At 44.9% G+C, this 20,202-nt stretch overlaps 1 protein-coding gene across 2 annotated transcripts in view; it reads right to left on the bottom strand.

The window, feature by feature from the left end:
* The window catches only part of SCHIP1 (schwannomin interacting protein 1), a 236,336-nt gene that overhangs the window by 68,824 nt on the left and 147,310 nt on the right, over positions 1-20,202 (bottom strand). Inside the window, exon 1 of one of the 2 annotated variants that reach the window (XM_075570579.1) lies at positions 14,022-14,280. The exons of the other annotated variant lie outside the window; for it this stretch is intronic. Within the exon in view, the coding sequence (XP_075426694.1) occupies positions 14,022-14,027 (6 nt within the window). The 5' untranslated portion in view covers positions 14,028-14,280. Of the gene's footprint in view, positions 1-14,021; positions 14,281-20,202 lie in introns of those variants that run through there. 2 annotated transcript variants of the gene reach the window in all.

Below are 20,202 nucleotides of genomic sequence, written 5' to 3'. Positions count from 1 at the left end.
GCTAATCCTCTCTGATTTATTCTGGAGGAGTTGCACACAGAAAGCTGGCAAATGAAAAACGTGTTTGTTTTGATAGGGTAACTTCCTGCGTTTTTTTTTTTTTTTTTCATTTTAAATAGGATTGAAGCAGGTTGTTTCCGGAGCTGAACTCCATTAATTTCAGCTTTGGGGACACCATCCTTACCTCTGTAGGGGGTGCCGGTAGCCACTCCGGCTGGGCTAGCTGTGGCTCATGTAATGGCGGTATCAAAGCTCCCGCGTCACACGGGCCAAAAGGAAGCCGTGTCGTCATCCCTTGCTGCGTCCTTTTAGCCCGCGTGACCGGGGGGCTTTAAACCTGCAGGAGATACCGGCACCCCCTACGGAGGTAAGTATCTCGGGAAGCAGGGGGTCACCAGAGTTTAAATGAATGGGGTTCAGCTCCGGAGACCACCTGCTTTAATCCTATATATATATATATATTTTTTTTTTAATTTTAAATCAAAAACGCAGACTTGTACTGCTCCGTTAGTATGTATGTGCTGTTTGTTTTTTGAAATCACACTTCAAATGTTCTGACTACAATAAATTCTGCGTGAATAAGAACCTGGCAGCTTGTAACCTGAAGGTGAAGCTGTGGTGATATTTCACTGTTACAATGTCACAGCTGCTGCCTTGCATAGGTGAATTTTGTCTTAATTTCTTTGGCTTAGAGGAAGTGAAGAGAATGTACCTAGGCTGAAGAGTAGCACAGTGGTAATGTCACAGCCTTTGTAGTGGGGGACGCCGGGTTGAACGCCTCCTTGTGACCTTGGGTAATTAATTTTACATTGATAGCCAATTATTTTGTTGCCAAAAAGGGATAAAATCCATCCCCAAATAAATATATACAATGGATCCGTGTAAAATAAAATATACATACTATAGAAAACATATATACTTGTTTAAAAAGCCATATCGGGAGGTTCCTCATATGACCATGATTTTACAAAAAATGTATAGAGGCTAATCTCATGGAACGGCTTACAAGTTTGCTGAATGGGTCTTTGGATAAACTTAACGAGATTTGGATTCCCTGGGAAACCTCAAAATACCTTAAGGTTGGATTCTAAGGCCTCGGACACGCTTACCGCTGGCGTGCTGAGGCGTGCTGAGGCTCAGGGAAAGCGAGTGCTTTCCCTGGCCTTGCGGTTGCTTACCGCAAGCGCTCTCAGCAGCCGTCAGGGGGCGGTCCGGGGGCAGGCGCGTCACTGGCCGGGGGCGGGCCAGTGACGTCACGGAGCTGGTTCGCCCTCATTGGGCGAACCGCTCACGTGACCGGCTGTCTCGCCGGCAAACGGGGGAATTTTAAATTCCCCCAAGACCTGCGCTTCCGCAAGCACGCGGAAGCGCAGGTGAGCCCCTACTAAAGCCGCTCTAATTGCGGCTGTAGGGGCTCAGTGCTGAGCGGGAGCGTGCGTCAGCGCGCTTCCGCAAGCACGCAGGCAACATAGACGAGGCCTAAAGGTAATTTGGCCGTGGAGGCTACACACATTCCTCTATAACGAATGTGCTCTTGTATCTCACATTGGCCCTTGTATTGGATTGTAATATAGTGTAATGCACTATATCCTGGCCCTGCACCTAAATCACTGACTACCAAAAAAGATGTACATAAAATTGAATGGAATTGAATAAATGGATTGTACTATGTCCCTTTCCCCGACCTCCCCACGCCCCCTTTTTATTTATTTTCTGTCCTCCTCCCTGCCCCACATCTTTTGAAAATATACTAAATAAAACAGTTAATTAAAAAAAAGCCATATGCACCAAGACCACAAAAATAGATGAAATGAGACGGGGAAAAAAATAACCTTTTTAGGGACAGTTGCTCACCTGTAGCTAAAAGGACAACACACAATCCGGTCATCTGGATATGCTGCTTCCTGACATACAAAGGACTTCACTCAAATCCTTAAAAGTACTAAACGAGGAAAAACAGAAACAGCGCAAACTCCATAGAGTAGTATCAGATGCGCGGTTGTCATGGTAACAATAGGATTTATAATGATGCTTTTGCCAGTAGAGCGTTACAACCCCTGACGAAGAGGAATCCTCCTCGTAACGCATATGGGTAGCTCTCTATGGGCCCGCTGAGTAGGCAACAAGTGAGTAGGCCGGTAGTGCTGAGCTGGCTGGCGGATCTGGGAGCTGCATGAAGTTACATAGTACATAAGGTTGGAAAAAGACATATGTCCCTCGAGTTCAACCTGTGTTACATTTTAAACGAAAGATACTTTATCCTGCATTTGCATTTGCAGTATATTAATCCAGAGGTAGGCAAACAAGAGGCCCCAGTGACACATAATCCAATGATGACGTCTCATAAGGAAAAAAAATGTATTCCTTCCTGACTCCAAATAAAAGCAATCACATTACGCCCTGGATCAACATCCTTCCCATGTTTACTGTGTTGCTGGTGAAATCTTCTAGTCTTAAGGGATGACTCCGTGTCATTTGGGATAATTAGTTATTTTTGTATTAATATTGAATTTATTTGTATGTAATTATTCTATCCCCTCTTAGACACCTATTTTCTAATGTAAACAAGTCCAATTGAGCTAGCCTCTCCTCATACGTCCGATTTTCCACCCCCTTTATTAATTTGGTGGTTCTTCTTTGCACTTTTTCTAGTTCCATAATGCCTTTTTTATGGAGTGGTGTCCAAAATGGCACTTCATATTCAAGGTGTGGTCTTACCACACGGTCGCAGAATTCTGCTTCCATCCATACCCCATTTAATGCAAGATAAGATCCGTCGGAAACCGGGACGTCGGTAAGCGAGGACCAAGTGTGTGTGTGTGTGTGTGTGTGTGTGTGTGTGTGTGTGTGTGTGTGTGTGTGTGTGTGTGTGTGTGTGTGTGTGTGTGTGTGTGATATATAGTTTCCAATTGGGGTAGAAAATAACTATATACAACAACAGACAGAAAAGCCCCAATGCTACATCCAATATAACAAATTACTTAATACATTACTATCAGTTTTCCCTATTTGTCCTTCTCATAAATATGGGTAATTTAGTTAAATTGTTTGGCCAAAACATTTCAAAGCTCTAACCACGTCACGGTATGACCCCATCAGCAGGTCCTACACTACCGACTTTGTACCGTCTTTTGTATTGCTTCCACTGCATAGAGAAAACAGGAAACTATGCAACACTGTAGCCAGCAGCATTAGGTCAGTATCACTCCAACGCGTACAAACTAATACATATGTAATGCAGTGGGTTTGGGTTTTGAGCTTTCTAAAACTGTGTATGAGAAAATAACTGTTAGTATAAAAAAAAATGTTTTTTTTTTTTTTAATAGAATATCCAAAATTGCAGCTTTTTATATGAGTTGTCAGATGAAGGGCTTGGTGATACGCTCATAAAAATACTTCTAATACTTTACGCCAGGTGCCTGTTACATGTAATTTGCTCGAAATACATTGCAATCTATTACATTCTTGAAGCACAATTGTTCTGCCTCAATAGATCCTCGGCAATATTAAAGTTGTTTCATCTCGTCCTCTTTTACGCGTGTGAAGCTGGGTGCACCTGCAAAGCAAATACAGTAAAGCAAAGCCTGAGCACACTGCTTCAGGAATGCGAGACAGACTGCTAGAGGTTTACTGGTGTAACTGGCACACAGAGGAGCAGGCAGCACGGATAGTAGGGCAAAGAAGAACCAGGGGGGCGTAGGTACCTTAAAAAGAAATAAAATACATAGTGCAACACTGTAGCAATATGAAACAAATGGAGCTCCCAAAAGAGCACCTCTATAGCTGAAAAATAACAGACTAGAGGGCCACAGATGGAGGCTATATGGAGGAGGTGTAATCTCTAAAGAGAGAGACATACACGGAGCCAAGGTAAAATCTCACAATTTATCCAAAAACAATAAAAGTGGAGGCTTACAAGATCCCAATGGGATCACAGCATAGAACGTTGGTGATCAAAACATCACATCACGCCGTCTTTGCTGCTTCAAGCCGCCATGGTGCATCACTGCCTGGAGCCGACGCATCACTTCCGGTATTGGAGCCGACACGTCACTTCCGGTATTGCAGCCGATTTGAAGATGACGTCACGGGATTCCCAGCAGTCTCTCTCCCTCTCGTTTGTAGGGTCACGCTCTACGCGTTTCGCCGTTCTGAATGACGGCATCGTCAGGAGTAGGAGCACGGATAGTAGGGCAAGGCTAAGCTATGCTACAGTATGAAACGCTGACAGATTTCCACAAGTTTAGAAACCATTGAAGATTTGTGGTGCATATTCATTTTTTCTGCCTGGGCTCAATCTTTTTGTATCTCGCTTACAGCAGGGGGGGCAACTCCAGTTCTCAAGGGCCACCAACGGGTCAGGTTTTCAGGATATCCCTGCTTCAACACAGGAGGCCCAATCAGTGGCTCAGTTGACTTTGCCACTGATGGAGCCACCTATGCTGAAGCAGGGATATCTTGAAAACCTGACCCGTTGGTGGCCCCTGATAACTGGAGTTGCCCCCCCCTGGCTTACCGTCAATACACTGCGATAATAACAGCGGAGTACACGATCTGAAATGAATGGTGTTTTTTTTTTTTATAGGTGGGATGCAGGTGATCTTCGGAGCTGAAACCCGTTATTTTCAGCTCCAGGGACCGCCTGGTTCTCAAGATACCCCTGGAAGCTGCCCCCAGAACCATCCCCTGAAGGGAAAAGAAATGGAGGTTTAAATCTCTCCCAGAATATGGCCAATAGCAAGCTGTGATGTCATCCCTTGCAGCTCCTATTGAATACAGCACCTAAGGGGGGAAGTATGCCAGGAAGCAAGGGGTCTCCAGAGCTGAAATTAAAGTGGTTCCGTTCCGAGACCTTCTGCTTCATAACTAATGTTTATAAAGTGACCCTAGGAAGAAACGGTCTAGGACATTTGATTGCGGCTGTTTTGCTGTGACCAAATGACCGCTAGTGTTTTGCCGCAACTCACCCCGCCACCGGGTCACTTCACCGCTAAGGTTTGTGCCTAAGCTTAACCTTTACCCTAAAACCCCCTACCCTAAGTCCTTACCCTAAAATCCCCTACCCTAAGCCATTACCCTAAAACCACCTACCCTGAGCCCTTACCCTAAACCCCTCTACCCTAAACCCTTACCGTAACCCCTTTATCCTAACCACTAAAACCCCTTAAATGAACCCCCTACCTAACCGCTAAAACGCCTTAAATTAACCCCCCTGCCCTAACTGCTGAAACACCTTAAAATAATCCCCTACCCTAACAAGTAAAATCTACTTTAGAAGCGGCCGGCGGCTGAGGTTTCAGCAGCGGGTCAGTGGCGGCAGAGGGTCCGGCAGTCACTTTGGTCACAGTGACACAGCCGTGACGAAATGTCCCATTCCAGGAAGGAACGCTCCTTAAATATCTCACAAGACAATTATTCCCTTCCCTACCTCTGGCAGTTAGCGGGTTAATACTTGCTTTGTGAGCAGTGCAATCTGGACAACCGTATATAACGAGAAATGTTTCAGTTGAAAGATTAAGATTCCAGTGTATGTAGTGCCAAGCTCCAGAGACCCATACCGGTATCTCAACCTTGACATGGAAGCACAAGGTGAGCGCTGTAGAGATGCCAGAATATATTTATGATGTGTACGGTTCTAGATAGATGCAGGATTAAGTCTGAGATGGATGCAGGTGCAATTTAATTATGGAATGCAGAATCCGACCTTTTCAAACGTGCACTGTATCTTTTAGGGATCTTTACATTCTATTTGTATAAATGGCTAACAATATAATATGTCACTTGTTGCCATTTTCATTTCTTAGAAGGTCATGACATTTCTACCACCTCTGGCTTTGTGCTTCCCATTGATCAGGAAATACAAAAATACCTTAAAGCTGGACTACCCTTTTCTTCAACAATTTAATGTAGCCACCACTGGAATTCTGTCACTCGGCTTAGATTGTACGCTCTTCGGGGCAGAGATTTCCTTTCCTCTTGTCTGATTTTACTTGTTGCACTTATTGTACTATATATAAAGATATACATACATGCATAAATACATACTGTAGCAGCGCATATGAAATTAAAATGAGCGTAAATAAACATAACCTTGAATATTTTACATGAAAGTAACAGTGACATTGTATATATCTATATAGATAGATACACATACACACTAGGTATATGTATATTTGTGTGTCTTTCTTTAAGTATATCATATATGAGATAGGTCAATGTTATGTATCCAAAAAGAGAAAAAGTACAAAAAGGGAATATATGTAGATAGGTTTGAGATATTTACGGGTGCTTTAGACAGAAGAAAGGTTGTGTGTAGCCTGCAAGTTGTATTTTTGACATATTCCTGAGAAGTAAAATGGTAGTGAGTCTCTCTAAGTTGTGTGCTCAACCGTGAGTCTCTCGGAGTGGTGTGCCCAACCGTGAGTCTCTCGGAGTGGTGTGCCCAACCGTGAGTCTCTCGGAGTGGTGTTCCCAACCGTGAGTCTCTCGGAGTGGTGTGCCGAACGTCGAGTCTCTCGGAGTGGTGTGCCGAACGGCGACTCTCTCTGAGTGGTGTGCCGAACGGCGACTCTCTCTGAGTGGTGTGCCGAATGGCGAGTCTCTCTGAGTGGTTTGCCGAATGGCGACTCTCTCTGAATGGTGTGCCGAACGGCGAGTCTCTCTGAGTGGTGTGCGGAACGGCGAGTCTCTCCGAGTGGTGTGCCGAACGGCGAGTCTCTCCGAGTGGTGTGCCGAACGGCGAGTCTCTCCGAGTGGTGTGCCGAACGGCGAGTCTCTCCGAGTGGTGTGCCGAACGGCGAGTCTCTCCGAGTGGTGTGCCGAACGGCGAGTCTCTCCGAGTGGTGTGCCGAACGGCGAGTCTCTCTGAGTGGTGTGCCGAACGGCGAGTCTCTCTGAGTGCTGTGCCGAACGGCGAGTCTCTCTGAGTGCTGTGCCGTGTCACTTTCAACCCATGGGTTCTTTTTTTTCCATGGTTATACAGTTTTGTTCAATTTAAATAAATCAATTGATCAAAAATGATTGAATATAATTAACAGATAGATATAGATAGTTTCTGTTTGTTCTTGTAGTCAGACATAGATAGATGTAAACAGACAAACAGATGCGGCCCTCTGGGAGTAGAAGTCTCCCAACTGGTAAATACTTTGTTAATATTTCAATCTTCCTCTCAGTTCTTCTCCTGTGATGAAAGTGTGTTTCTGGATAATGTGGGCTGTTTACAAAGCTCCTGAAATAGGGCCCACGAGTCAAAAAGGTTATTCTTTCCACTCTGCCCTCTCAAATGTAGGAAACCTGCTCTTCAAGGGGTTTGATTTGATGCAGGTCCGGTTGTGGAAGAGGTTTATATCAGCTCAGACCTAATTAAATGTACGGACTCAGAAAACAGGCAAAAATATGATGGTAATAGATATAGAGGTTGATATGTTTTATTGTAATGTGGAACAGCTCTAACCCAACTCCTCTTCTCAAATCATATAGTGCACTTTAGATATTATTATTCTGCATAACTTGTGCTTTTACATGTTCATCTAACCATAAAATGTACAAACATACTGTACAAGTTGAAGCATAGTGGAAAACGTTGTTATCTGCCACCATTGCAATTAAACCAGTGGCTTTTGCTAGTCCCGCTGTATATATTTAGATATAGAGGCAGGCGGAGACTACACAATCTGTGACTCCTAAAATAACATGGACAGCTGGACTCCAACACGCTATCCATCATTAGGATTCTGTGCTGCTGAACATGAGATCAACTGCTGATTCAACACAAGCAGGTATGCAATCCTGTAATATGGACATTCCAAGGGGGTTGTCATTTTCGCCATATATAAACACTGTGAACATCATCCCCGCATCAGCGCAAACTCGCAGAGCTGAACAAGACGCATTTAATCGGTGAACACTGGATTTGTAATCATGGATGTGTCTAATTTACTTGTGTGAATGTTGGCCACACCAAGGGGCTTATTTTGTGTGATCCGAAGCAGCCGATCGGACCGTTTTCAACATAAAATTCCACCATAAAATTCCACTATTGAAGTGAATGGGAAATGTTGTCCAAAAAACAGCCCGATCAAATTTTTGAGTCCGAACAGAATGCAGAATCCTCCAAGTTTGGCCTTTGAACCCCGGTTAGTTTCACTTACCAAGCTGTGTATAAGCAGTTAAATCCCAAACTCACAACAGCAAGGCAACCAGACTTTGCAAGAATACCAATTATATCTTACATTGTATTCAGGCTGGAGCCAGAACATAATAAAACGACCTGTTTTTGACACTGACATATAATACCCATCTGAAATAGGATAGCACATAATAACTATCTCTTATTATAGAGAAAGTTACATAAGATACTGTTCTTTTTCATTCATTACATACAATATGAATTTATTCCGAATATAAGAATTGAGTGAATGAAAAGGACTTTTGATAAAGATCGACCATTTTTGTTCACAATAGTGGGCTTCTGATTTTATTACATTATTGTTCAATTCACTTGCTAATATTCTATACACATGGGACATTTGGATAGAAAGACATGTTTTTCTATAGCTCAGTAAACCAGTTATACATTTATTTCCCTCTTTTCCTCCTCGTTTTAAAACGACTGAAAATAGACCATTAAAACGCCTATTTTTAGCGACTGTTACTTTCTTATTAATGTATGAGTCAGATAGCGCAAGGGAGCGCAATCTTTTTTCTCTGCGCCCCCCTGCTGGCTCTTCCCCTATCTTCGCACCCCCCCCCCCTTACCTTGGCTCCGGCGTCAGCGTCATGATGTCACGCTGCCGTGGCATTGTGACGTCACATGACCTTGCTGCGTCATTTGACGCTGTGTTGCCATTGCAACGCGTCTCCAGGAGCAAGGAAAGTGCAGTTTACAGATGCCTTCGCCGCTTCCCGGCACTTAATTTAAGTCACTTCGGAAAGCGCGCAGGGCCTCTAAACCCTGCGCCCCCAGCAGACAATCTCGCGCCCCCAGTTTGCGCACCGCTGAGATTGAGACCGCCTCTATCATATCGAACATATAGCAGCCACCAATACTTTTGTGACCACCATGATACTTGTCTTGATTGTGTTTGTTTTGTAACCTCTCGACCACAAGGCTCTACAAATAGTGATGGGGCTTAAGCATTTTGTACAGCAGAATAAAGCAAATGGGTTCTTCTGGAATGGTAGTCCTAGTTCAAGTTCGCGGTCCCAAAGTTCAACAAAGTATCCGGCTGCACCTCTTTCTCTTAGCGTGCACCTTGCACCTGGAACAATCTACCAGAGACTCTCAAAACCGCCACCAGTCTACATTCTTTCAAAACTAAAGCGGTCTCACATTTTAATCTGGTCTGTAACTTTTTAATACGCCTAAAAGATAAAATATGTTAAACTGTTCATGCAATGTCTTTATACATAATGTATATCCCTGTTCACTTAATGTAACCATGTATTTCTAACCATGTATTTGTCATCATAACTCTATGCCCAGGACATACATGAAAACGAGAGGTAACTCTCAATGTATCACTTCCTGGTAAAACATTTTATACTTACATAAGTCAACCCAATGGAATAGTAGCCTCTCTTAACAAGTACTTTTCTTAATCTCACTGGCCTTTCAGCAAATACAGTATGTATAGTTTAAAGTAGTAATACCAACCTTGCTTGCACTCAAGCCCCAATGCCATTGAATGCAGTGGGATCAATTGATTTCCTGTGGAGGGGCACCCAAAGGGTTAAGATAAAGGCTGGAATCAAACATAATGGGGCAGTTTTGGCACCCATTGGGGAAATAGGGATTAAGCAAGACAAAGATGGTCTCAGTAATTTGGATCACCTAATACCGAAGTACTCATTTACTCTGCACTAAGGACAGATTGTATTTTACACATCTGGACTTGAAATGTATTCTATCTGTGGTCACGACTACCGATTAATACTCTGACCAATGTTCCAATTGTGAATATTATTCATCTGTAGAACTACATCAAGTGAAGTTTGGGGTCTGCTGTTTTGAGAGTAGGAGGATTGTGTAGATTGTTAAAAAAAAATAACCAAATTAGAAATCACATAGAGCATAATTAGGGTGTATGTAGCAAGAATGTCTCTGTGGTTTTTACACAGCAGTAGACAGCCTAGTTCCCAATTTCATTTGTGTTTTGCACCGAATATTAATGAAGTTTGTATACAATCAAATCAATGATTTTTTTATAGAGTAAAGCAATTTCAATGATGAAAAATCAAATAGAATGAAAGCATTTTAGTTTTTGGGAATTTTACTAAATGTGTTATTTATTTGTCCATAGCCAAAAATGTCATTCCAACGAACCATAAAATGATTTGCTGATTTACACTGGGAAACTTTGATTTACGAATGTAGCAGACTTCATTGCTCCCACTGATAACACAACATATCACGTTATAATGCAGAATATCACAGAGTTTCCATAGGATTGAATGGCAGTGGTAACGCAAAATATAAGACAACTAGTGTGACCAGACGTCCCGGTTCAGCCAAAAAGTCCCCGTTTTTGTTTAAAGTTTGTCCCGGGTCACGACTTTTTTTTGGTAAATGTCCTGGTTTTTAATTGCTTTCCGGCCGCACGTGCGCACAAGTGACCGGTAAGTGCCGGCCGCACATGCGCACAAGTGACCGGTAAGTGCCGGCCGCACATGCGCACAAGTGACCGGTAAGTGTCGGCCGCACAAGTGACCGGTAAGTGCCGGCCGCACATGCGCACAAGTGACCGGTAAGTGCCGGCCACACGTGCGCACAAGTGACCGGTAAGTGCCAATCGCACATGCGCACGAGCGGCTGGCAAATGCTGTTCGCACATGCACAATTGGCGCTTGCCATTCGCGCACGCATGAAATTTTTTCTGGGTTTTCCCGGGAAAAATCTGGTCACCCTGGCTATAACCGTTGCTATATCTGTAAGTAGAGCAGTTTATACAAATACTAAACGACCCACAGAGATAGCTACATCACCAAAATTCTGAATGTCCCCAATGATTTCAATGAATCTCACGCTGGTTCTCTTTTGGCATACAGATAAGGGAAGACAAAATCTCTCACTACTTTCCCAAGTTGACCTTACCTATAACTATTTTATTTTACACAGAAGAGGCGCCAACCCCTGTGAGATGTTTCTAATGAAACCCAATAAACACTACAGAAGTGCCACTGGTAAGTACGTTTTCTTTACCCACTGCTATACAACTCACAAATCAGTGCGGATTGCACACTACAGGTCTGTAAAGGGGTGAACAAATTATTTTGGGGTATCAGGAGGCAGAGTAAACCACAAACACTCACATGTCCTGATCCTAGGAGAAATGTCTGAGTTAAATTAAGCTACTCATTGATTTACCAGTTACATAGTTGCATAGTAGATGAGGTTGAAAAAAAGACATGCGTCCATCAAGTTCAGCGTATGCTAAATTTAGACAACAGATACTTTATCCTATATCTATACTTATTTATGGATCCAGAGGAAGGCAAACAAAAAACCCCAGTGACACATCATCCAATGATATCTCACAAGGGGGAAATTAAATTCCTTCCTGACTCCAAGAATTGGCAATTGTATTATTCCCTGGATCAACATCCTTCCCATGTTTACTTATTAGGTATATCCTTGTATACCTTTCCTTTCTAAAAAGATGGCCAACCTTTTTTTTAACAAATCTATTGTATCTGCCATCACAGTCTTCATGGGTAATGAATTCCACATTTTAACTGCCCTTACGGTAAAAACCCTTTCCTTTATGCTGGTGAAATCTCCTTTCCTCCAACCTTAAGGGATGACCCAAAGTTCTTTGTACTGTTCTTGGGATAAGTAGTTATTTTGAAAGCTCATTGTACTGAATATATTTGTACGTAGTTATCATGTCCCCTCTTAGACGCCTCTTTTCTAATTGAAAAAAAAACAAATTTAGCTAGCCCCTCCTCATAAGTTAGATTGTCCATCTCCTTTATTAATTTGGTGGTTCTCTGCACTCTCTCTAATTCCATAATGTCTTTTCTAAGGAGTAGTGCCCAAAATTGTACTCCATATTCAAGGTGTGGTCTTACTAATGCTTTATTAGGGGCATAATTATGTTTACTTCCCTTCCATCCATTGTCCGTTTAGTGCAAGATAAGATATTGTTTGCCTTTGCAGTTACTGCATGACTTTGGGCACTATTACTAAGCCTGGGCACTATTGCTAAGCCTGCTGTCTACCAGCACTCCTAAATCCTTCTCCAAGGATTCCCCTAATTTATTCCCATTTAATTTGTAAATCGCCTGTCTATTTTTGCTTCCCAAATGCATAACCTTACATTTATCTGTATTAACCCTCATCTGCCATTTACCTGCCCAAGTTTCCAGTCTCTCCAAGTCCTCCAATTTCATGTCTTATAGACTTGGTTTTCAACACTATCCTTAGGCAATACCACACAGGCCATCTTTTGGGGTTAGCCAACCTCATTTATTTTTAAATTAACTATAATCTAACCTTTATAATTAATTTGTTATTCCTAAAATCTGGGTGAGGGTTGAATGAAAGCCTCTCCACTTAGACAACTCAGAAGAAGAACTACCACAGAGAAATCACAACTATTGTTTTTTGTTTTGTTAGACTGCAGATGTGGCGATGTATCAAAATGGTTCACCAATCTTTTTACATAATTTTTGTACATTTCGACAAAGTGGCAAATGTTCGCATTGCTTGAAAATGAACAAAATGTTGCAAATAACACACAGGATTTCCATTTTTTGCCAAGTCTTCTGAAGACTTTCCAAACCCTGAAATAGGACGTTTACTCGAGAGGGAGCAGGAGAGGAAGAGAGCGGGTACTCACTGACTTATATACCTCCCAAAACAACTGACTGAACCATATATGCTTCCTTCTGCAAAGTTCATGTACCCCACCTCTCCCCCCCCCCCCCCCTCTTTGCTAGTTACCTGCTACAGAAAAGGGAAATAGAAAATAATTTACTGGGAAATTTATCATTTCAAACCCCACACAATGTATTTTTATATATGTATATTGCTACATGTTAGGTGATATATACAATGTTTCACTTATCTGCATCTGATAACTTGAATAAGGGAGTAAATAAAGGTATGCATCATGTGGGAATATCCAGTCCTATAATAAAATATAGACATGGAATGTAGATATATGGGATTTACAGCAGATATATGGGATTTACAGCAGATATATGGGATTTACAGCAGATATATGGGAATTACAGCAGATATATGGCACTATGATATGGAATGGGTAGTGGTGCTGGGAAGGAAATACTGGAGTTCTTTCTGACCTCTACTGAGGTATAGATAGTCTTTCTACTTCCAAGCAGAGAGAATGAAAATGATATATAAAGCTCACAAATACTGATATACAGTATTTTATCTGGCTGTCCCTCTTTGCCTATGCAGAAAGAAACCATATTGATCAAAACTGGGACTGTATCTTTGCCTTTACAGTTGTAAATATGTCTGAAGATTAGATGTGAACATATAACAGCAACCTCTACAATACTGCAAGCTGCCTGTTTATCCGTGAGAAAAGCTATCTATGTGTACATAGTAATCATTACAAATGTAAAATAATGGTAATTATTATTATGTATTATTATTATTATTCCTTGACACCAAAGCTACTCAAGCAATTGGGTTTACAAAGGCTGCATGTTTCATCAAACTAAATTCCCATGTTTTGAAGTCTTTACAATCTAAACACAACTGTGTGTGTGTAAGTATGTATGTGTGAGAGTGTGTGTGTGTGTGTGTGTGTATATATATATATATACATATATATATATACATATACACACACATTTATATATACACATACACATATTTATATATATATACACACACACACACACACACACACACACACACACACACACACACACACACACACACACACACACACACACACACACACACACACACATATGTCATTGTGAGCCATGTCTAAGGAAAACATGCTATAGCAAAATGAAAAGGTATCCATCGCTACAGTACTTACATTCATGATCTGCGTCTTTATTTTTCAAGTCATTCTACAGGAAGATTCCAATCCCAGGCAGATAGCAGCGCATGAAACGCGTGGTGTTGCTGCACCAACTGTCTGTGGTATTGTAATTGTTCCTTGCTCCCCTTCCCCTTCAGAGACTATTCCTCCCGGACTTCAATGCTCAGTTCCAAAATAGACTTTCATTCACTTGGCATCAAACATTGAAGCTTAACTCTTTGCAGCAGCTGCCAGCATATAACTGAGCTACATGTGGTGGGGGGGTCTCTCCAACTGGGCTTAACCCCCCCCAATTTCATGATGATTTTTCGAACCAATGAAGAAAATGAGCTGATCTTTTCCCCCAAAACCTTCCCCGTTTCATTCATCAGCCTAGCAAGGGAAAGTGTGTTTCTGATTTGAATAATTCATGAGCTCAGCCCTGTTATATCCAGGACATGTTTTAAATCATTAACAGGTTGTGATTTCCTCCCTTTAAAACGGAATTACCTTTTTTTAAACCGGTTTTATGAGGATTTTCTTCTTTGCTTTTTAAACTGGAGGAAGAAGGAATAATTCTGCAGGGCAGGTTTTACAGAACATGAATTATTTTGTTATTTAGCACGACATGGTTTGTTATAATAGTCATACTAATCATCATTGTTACTGATTATGTTTATTAATTAAAACTGATAATAAAAAAATGTATTGTTGTATTATTTGGTTTTCTTATTGCATGTTGCAGTTTTTATATATTTTAATACAATACAGAATATATACAGCACTAGCTTATTGTTTTGTTACTTCTGCCATGAGCATAATTGCACTGTTATCATTATATGACCCGGTTGGACAAAAGTTTTATTATTAAAAAAAATATATACATTTATTTACAATCTACGAAGTTAAAGTCACGGGTTGTGTCTGACGGTGACATTACGGTCACAGGCTACATAAAGGATTTCAACAAAGTGCAGGAGGGAAACCTGTGTCAGAGAAAGAGAATGTGCTAGAACCAGAGGTCATGCGCTGAAACTGGCGGGTGTGTCAGGCTCAGGGGAAGAGTGAGGAAGTACTTCTTCATGGAAAGAGTAGTGGCTTCGTGGAATAGCCTCCCGGCAGTGGTGGTAGGGGCTAATACAGCAAGGGAATTTAAACATGCTCGGGATAGACATAAGGCGACCCTAAATACAAAAGAACGCCAATGATCATAGGGTCCGAGGTCTTACAGCAGGTAGGAGAATGGGCAGACTACGTGAGCCAACTGGTTCTTATCTGCCGTCCAGTTCTATGTTGCTCTGCTTCTGATGTCCAATCTACTGTATATGTGAAAGATAATCAGATCATTGCCATAGCAACATATTGTAACTCTCCAATAGCCCTATGCACTGCCATACTTTTTCCTCTCAACTCAAAATAGGATCAACCAATTAGTTCATTGGATGTGTGGTGAATTGGAGCCTAATGCCTCTTTTGCCCCCTGCTGCTCAGCTTATAGCTAGAAGGCATAAAGTCTCTGCGCTGTTTCTCAAATCTTCCTGCAGGAAATACCTACCACTAAAATGAAAGGCTACAACCTTTTCGGATCACATGACTTAATGATCTCATAATGTTGCTCATAATAACGTCACGTGGATGTCTGGTAGTAAACAATGTTTCCATCCGCTCTTTAGCGTTACAAGTGGATTGTTTGAAGCGGTTATTTACGTCAGGGGTGCGCAAACTTTTTTTGCTGCGCCCCCTCTGACTGTTCTGCTCTGGTGGTGCAGTGCGCCCCCCTTACCTCGCGCAGCGTCAAATGACGCAGCTGGGTCATTTGACGCGTGTGATGTCACGCCACATGACCACACGCAGTCATTTGACGCTGCATTGCCATGGGCACGAGTCCTGACACCGGCAGAGTGAAGGTAAGTTTAGAGTTGCAGGGGCCTCATGCGATCCCCTGGCATTTAATTAAAATGCCATGCTGGCAGAGGATGACACATTAAAAGAAAGCTTCTCTGAGCCCCCCATCCTTGAATTCCTGTGACCGCTACACCTCAAATAGAAGTTAGTTAAGGGAAAACTTCCAAGGACGCTGAGAATGGCACAAAACAATGCAACATCACACGCGGCAAACATTGCAAACCTATATGCCAAGATCCCAAAGCCAGTCACAAGCATTGCACACACAATGTTAAAGGTTCATACTGCTGCATATCCAGGAATGCGGTGTATATGTGTGTGTATATATATATATACTAGCTGAGAGACCCGGCGTTGCCCGGGATGTAATTTTTGGGGTGGGGGGGGGGGGGGCGTACGACAGGGTTAGGCTTCCCCCCCCCTTGACAGCTAGGTGGGTGACTGAGTTGACTGAGTGTGTGGGTGACTGTGTGGGTGGGTGGGTGACACGACTGAGTGGGTGGGTGGGTTGGTGACTGAGTGGGTGACTTTGGGTCGGTGACTGGGTGGGTGACTTTGGGTCGGTTTGACTTTGGGTCGGTGGGTGGGTGACTTTGGGTCGGTGGGTGTGTGACTTTGGGTCGGTGGGTGTGTGACTTTGGGTCGGTGGGTGGGTGACTTTGGGTCGGTGGGTGGGTGGGTGACTTTGGGTTGGTGGGTGGGTGACTTTGGGTCGGTGGGTGGGTGGGTGGGTGACTTTGGGTCGGTTTGACTTTGGGTCGGTGGGTGGGTGACTTTGGGTCGGTGGGTGACTTTGGGTCGGTGGTTGGGTGGGTGAGTTGGGTCAGTGGTTGGGTGGGTGAGTTGGGTCGGGGGGTGGATGACTTTGGGTCGGTGGGTGGGTGACTTTGGGTCGGTGGGTGGGTGGGTGACTCTGGGTTGGTGGGTGGGTGGGTGACTTTGGGTGGGTGGGTGACTTTGGGTGGGTGGGTGACTGGGTGACTTTTTCAGGGTCGGTGACTGGGTGGGTCAGTGACTGGGGTCGGTGACTGGGTGGGTCAGTGAGTGGGTAGGTGGGGTCGGTGAGTGGGTGGATGGGGTCGGTGAGTGGGTGGGGTCGGTGAGTGGGTGGGTGGGGTCGGTGAGTGGGTGGGTGGGGTCAGTGACTGGGTGGGTGGTTTTGGGTGAGACTGGGTGGGTGAGTGTGAGACTGAATGGGTGGGTGAGTGTGAGACTGAATGGGTGGGTGAGTGGGAGACTGAATGGGTGGGTGAGTGGGAGACTGAATGGGTGGGTGAGTGGGAGACTGAATGGGTGGGTGAGTGGGAAACTGAATGGGTGGGTGAGTGGGAAACTGAATGGGTGGGTGAGTGGGAAACTGAAAGGGTGGATGAGTGGGAAACTGAATGGGTGGATGAGTGGGAAACTGAATGGGTGGGTGAGTGGGAAACTGAATGGGTGGGTGAGTGGGAAACTGAATGGGTGGGTGAGTGGGAAACTGAATGGGTGGGTGAGTGGGAAACTGAATGGGTGGGTGAGTGGGAAACTGAATGGGTGGGTGAGTGGGAAACTGAATGGGTGGGTGAGTGGGAAACTGAATGGGTGGGTGAGTGGGAGAGTGGGTGGGAGACTGACTGGGTGGGAGACTGACTGGGTGGGAGACTGACTGGGTGGGTGAGTGGGAGACTGACTGGGTGGGTGAGTGGGAGACTGACTGGGTGGGTTAGTGGGTGACTGACTGGGTGGGTGAGTGGGTGACTGACTGGGTGGGTGAGTGGGTGACTGACTGGGTGGGTGAGTGGGTGAATGACTGGGTGGGTGACTGGGTGGGTGAGTGGGTGACTGACTGACTGACTGACTGAATGGGTGGGTGACTGACTGAATGGGTGACTCAATGGGTGGGTGACTGAGTGACTGGGTGGGTGACTGAGTGACTGGGTGGGTGACTGATTGACTGGGTGGGTGACTGAGTGACTGGGTGGGTGACTGAGTGGGTGAGTGGGTGGGTGACTGAGTGGGTGGGTGAGTGAGTTGACTGAGGTGGGTGGGTGGGTGACTGGGTGGGTGACTGGGTGAAAGTGACTGGGTGGGTGTGTGGGTGGGTGACTGGGTTGGGTGACTGGGTGGGTGGGTGACTGACTGGGTGACTGGGTGGGTGGGTGACTGGGTGGGTGACTGGGTGGGTGGGTGACTTGGGTGACTGGGTTGACTGGGTGGGTGGGTGGGTGACTTGACTGAGTGGGTGGGTGACTGAGTGAGTGGGTGGGTGACTAAGTGAGTGGGTGGGTGGGTTACTGAGTGGGTGGGTGACTGAGTGGGTGGGTGACTGAGTGAGTGGGTGGGTGACTGGGTGAAAGTGGGTGGGTGGGTGACTGAGTGGGTGGGTGAATGAGTGGGTGGGTGACTGAGTGGGTGGGTGACTGGGTGAAAGTGACTGGGTGGGTGTGTGGGTGACTGGGTGACAGTGCGTGGGTGGGTGGGAGACGGTGGGTGACTTACCTTGACTCCGTGGCATCTGGCTGGGGCAGGAGGTGAGTTCGGGAAGCTGGGGGGGGAGGGGCGCAAGTGTGGCAGGAGACCCGTGCCGCGCACCCCCTCTGTCCGGGAGCCGGCGCACGTGATGAGGAGTCCCGCGCCGCGCTTCCCCTCTCCGGTAGCGGCGCACGTGAGGGGGAGTCCCGCGCCGCGCTTCCCCTCTCCGGTAGCGGCGCACGTGAGGGGGAGTCCCGCGCCGCACTTCCCCTCTCCGGTAGCGGCGCACGTGAGGGGGAGAGCAGGAGGCCCGGGCCGCGCCGCGAGGGGGGAGGAGCCTGGAGTTTGCTGCTGAGCAGGAGGGCCGCGGCGCACGGTGAGGGTGAGGGTGATGGTGCGGCTGGGGATGTTGCGGAGCGTGGGGATTTGGGTGAGGTGGGGGGAGAGAGTGAGGGGCACCGGGAGAGGAGGGGGGGGGTGTGTGTGGAAGGTGAGCTGTGGTCCAACTGACGGGGGAGAGTGAGGGTGTGTGTGTGTGTGTGAGGGGGGTGTGTGTGTGTGTGTGAGGGGGGGAGGGGTGGGGTGTGTGTGTGTGTGTTTTTGCCCGTCACTCTGCCTCTGGCCAATGAGAGGTGCGGGGGCGGGCAGGCCAAGGGACCAATGAGATTGCCGATAGGGACGCAGACATACAGTGCTTTCAGAAATATATAGTAGATATATATATATATATATATATATATAAGAAAAAAAAGCGCCAAATCCTAGTGCATTACTGTGCAAAATAGATATATTTAATTCCCAAAAATCTCAATAAAAATGAACTCACAAACATAAAACAATTAAAAGCATTGTATGAGTAATACTCATGCTCCTAGGACCAGGAAACGCTGCTTTGCTGCTGTAGTCCCTCTGTGACTCCACTGGAACAGATTGCTGCCTCCGTTGTTCACTGCCTGCAGGAACTGACGTATCAGGCACTCCACGATGGTCTCTCCCCCGGTATACACCAAACAGTTGATCTTTAGTTCCCACCGGGGACGGTTGAAGTCGCGGACCAGCGGGTGACGTCACGGGAACAGTTCTAATTACCGGACCGGTACAGATCCGGTACAGATCCTCAGCAGTTCAATGGCAAGCGTTGCAAAGTCCACTGCACACCTTCCCTACGCGTTTCATCTGATTTACAGACTTCTTCAGGGGATGACATATGCAAATATAACTGTATGCTCATCTGCATGTCTTAGGCAGGTCTGCAACCCCGCCTTTCCCCATTATCACCCAGCATACAGCACTTCCACTGCAGCAAGGGATTCTGGGAAATGACATGCAAATGAGCACACAGTGTCACTTTTTGCCTCAATAACCATTTTTAACATAGTTCCCTATAGGCTTAAGCTTGCTGCATGGTCACAGCTTTGAGCACAGCCAGGGTTAAGGTGCATACCCAGAAAACCACCCACAGACAGCTGTTTTGACCTTGATGGGTCTCATCAGTGTGGGGTTGATTTTACTGGGAATGCAAGAGAGGCTATGGGATAGGCTAAACCATAATACTGAGTTAAGTAACTGTATGCTCATATATATATATATATATATATATATATATATATATATATATATATATATATATATATATATATATATATATATATATATAATTCAATGCAGCACATGTGCCCAAGGATGTTACATTGGTGAAGCCAGAATGAATTCAGGATAGAGAAAGCGGTGCAACTCCCACGCAGGTAAAAATCACAGACCAGGGTAAGTACACTCTAGTGAAGCTTTAATGACACCCCACAACCCACTCTGACGCGTTTCGCACGTACACCGTGCTTTG

This window comes from Ascaphus truei, chromosome 14 (genome assembly GCF_040206685.1).
Source record: "Ascaphus truei isolate aAscTru1 chromosome 14, aAscTru1.hap1, whole genome shotgun sequence".
In the NCBI taxonomy this organism is placed as follows: Eukaryota; Metazoa; Chordata; class Amphibia; order Anura; family Ascaphidae; genus Ascaphus; species Ascaphus truei.
Note: the sequence above shows the minus strand (reverse complement) of the source record. Positions and strands in the feature narration are given on the sequence as shown.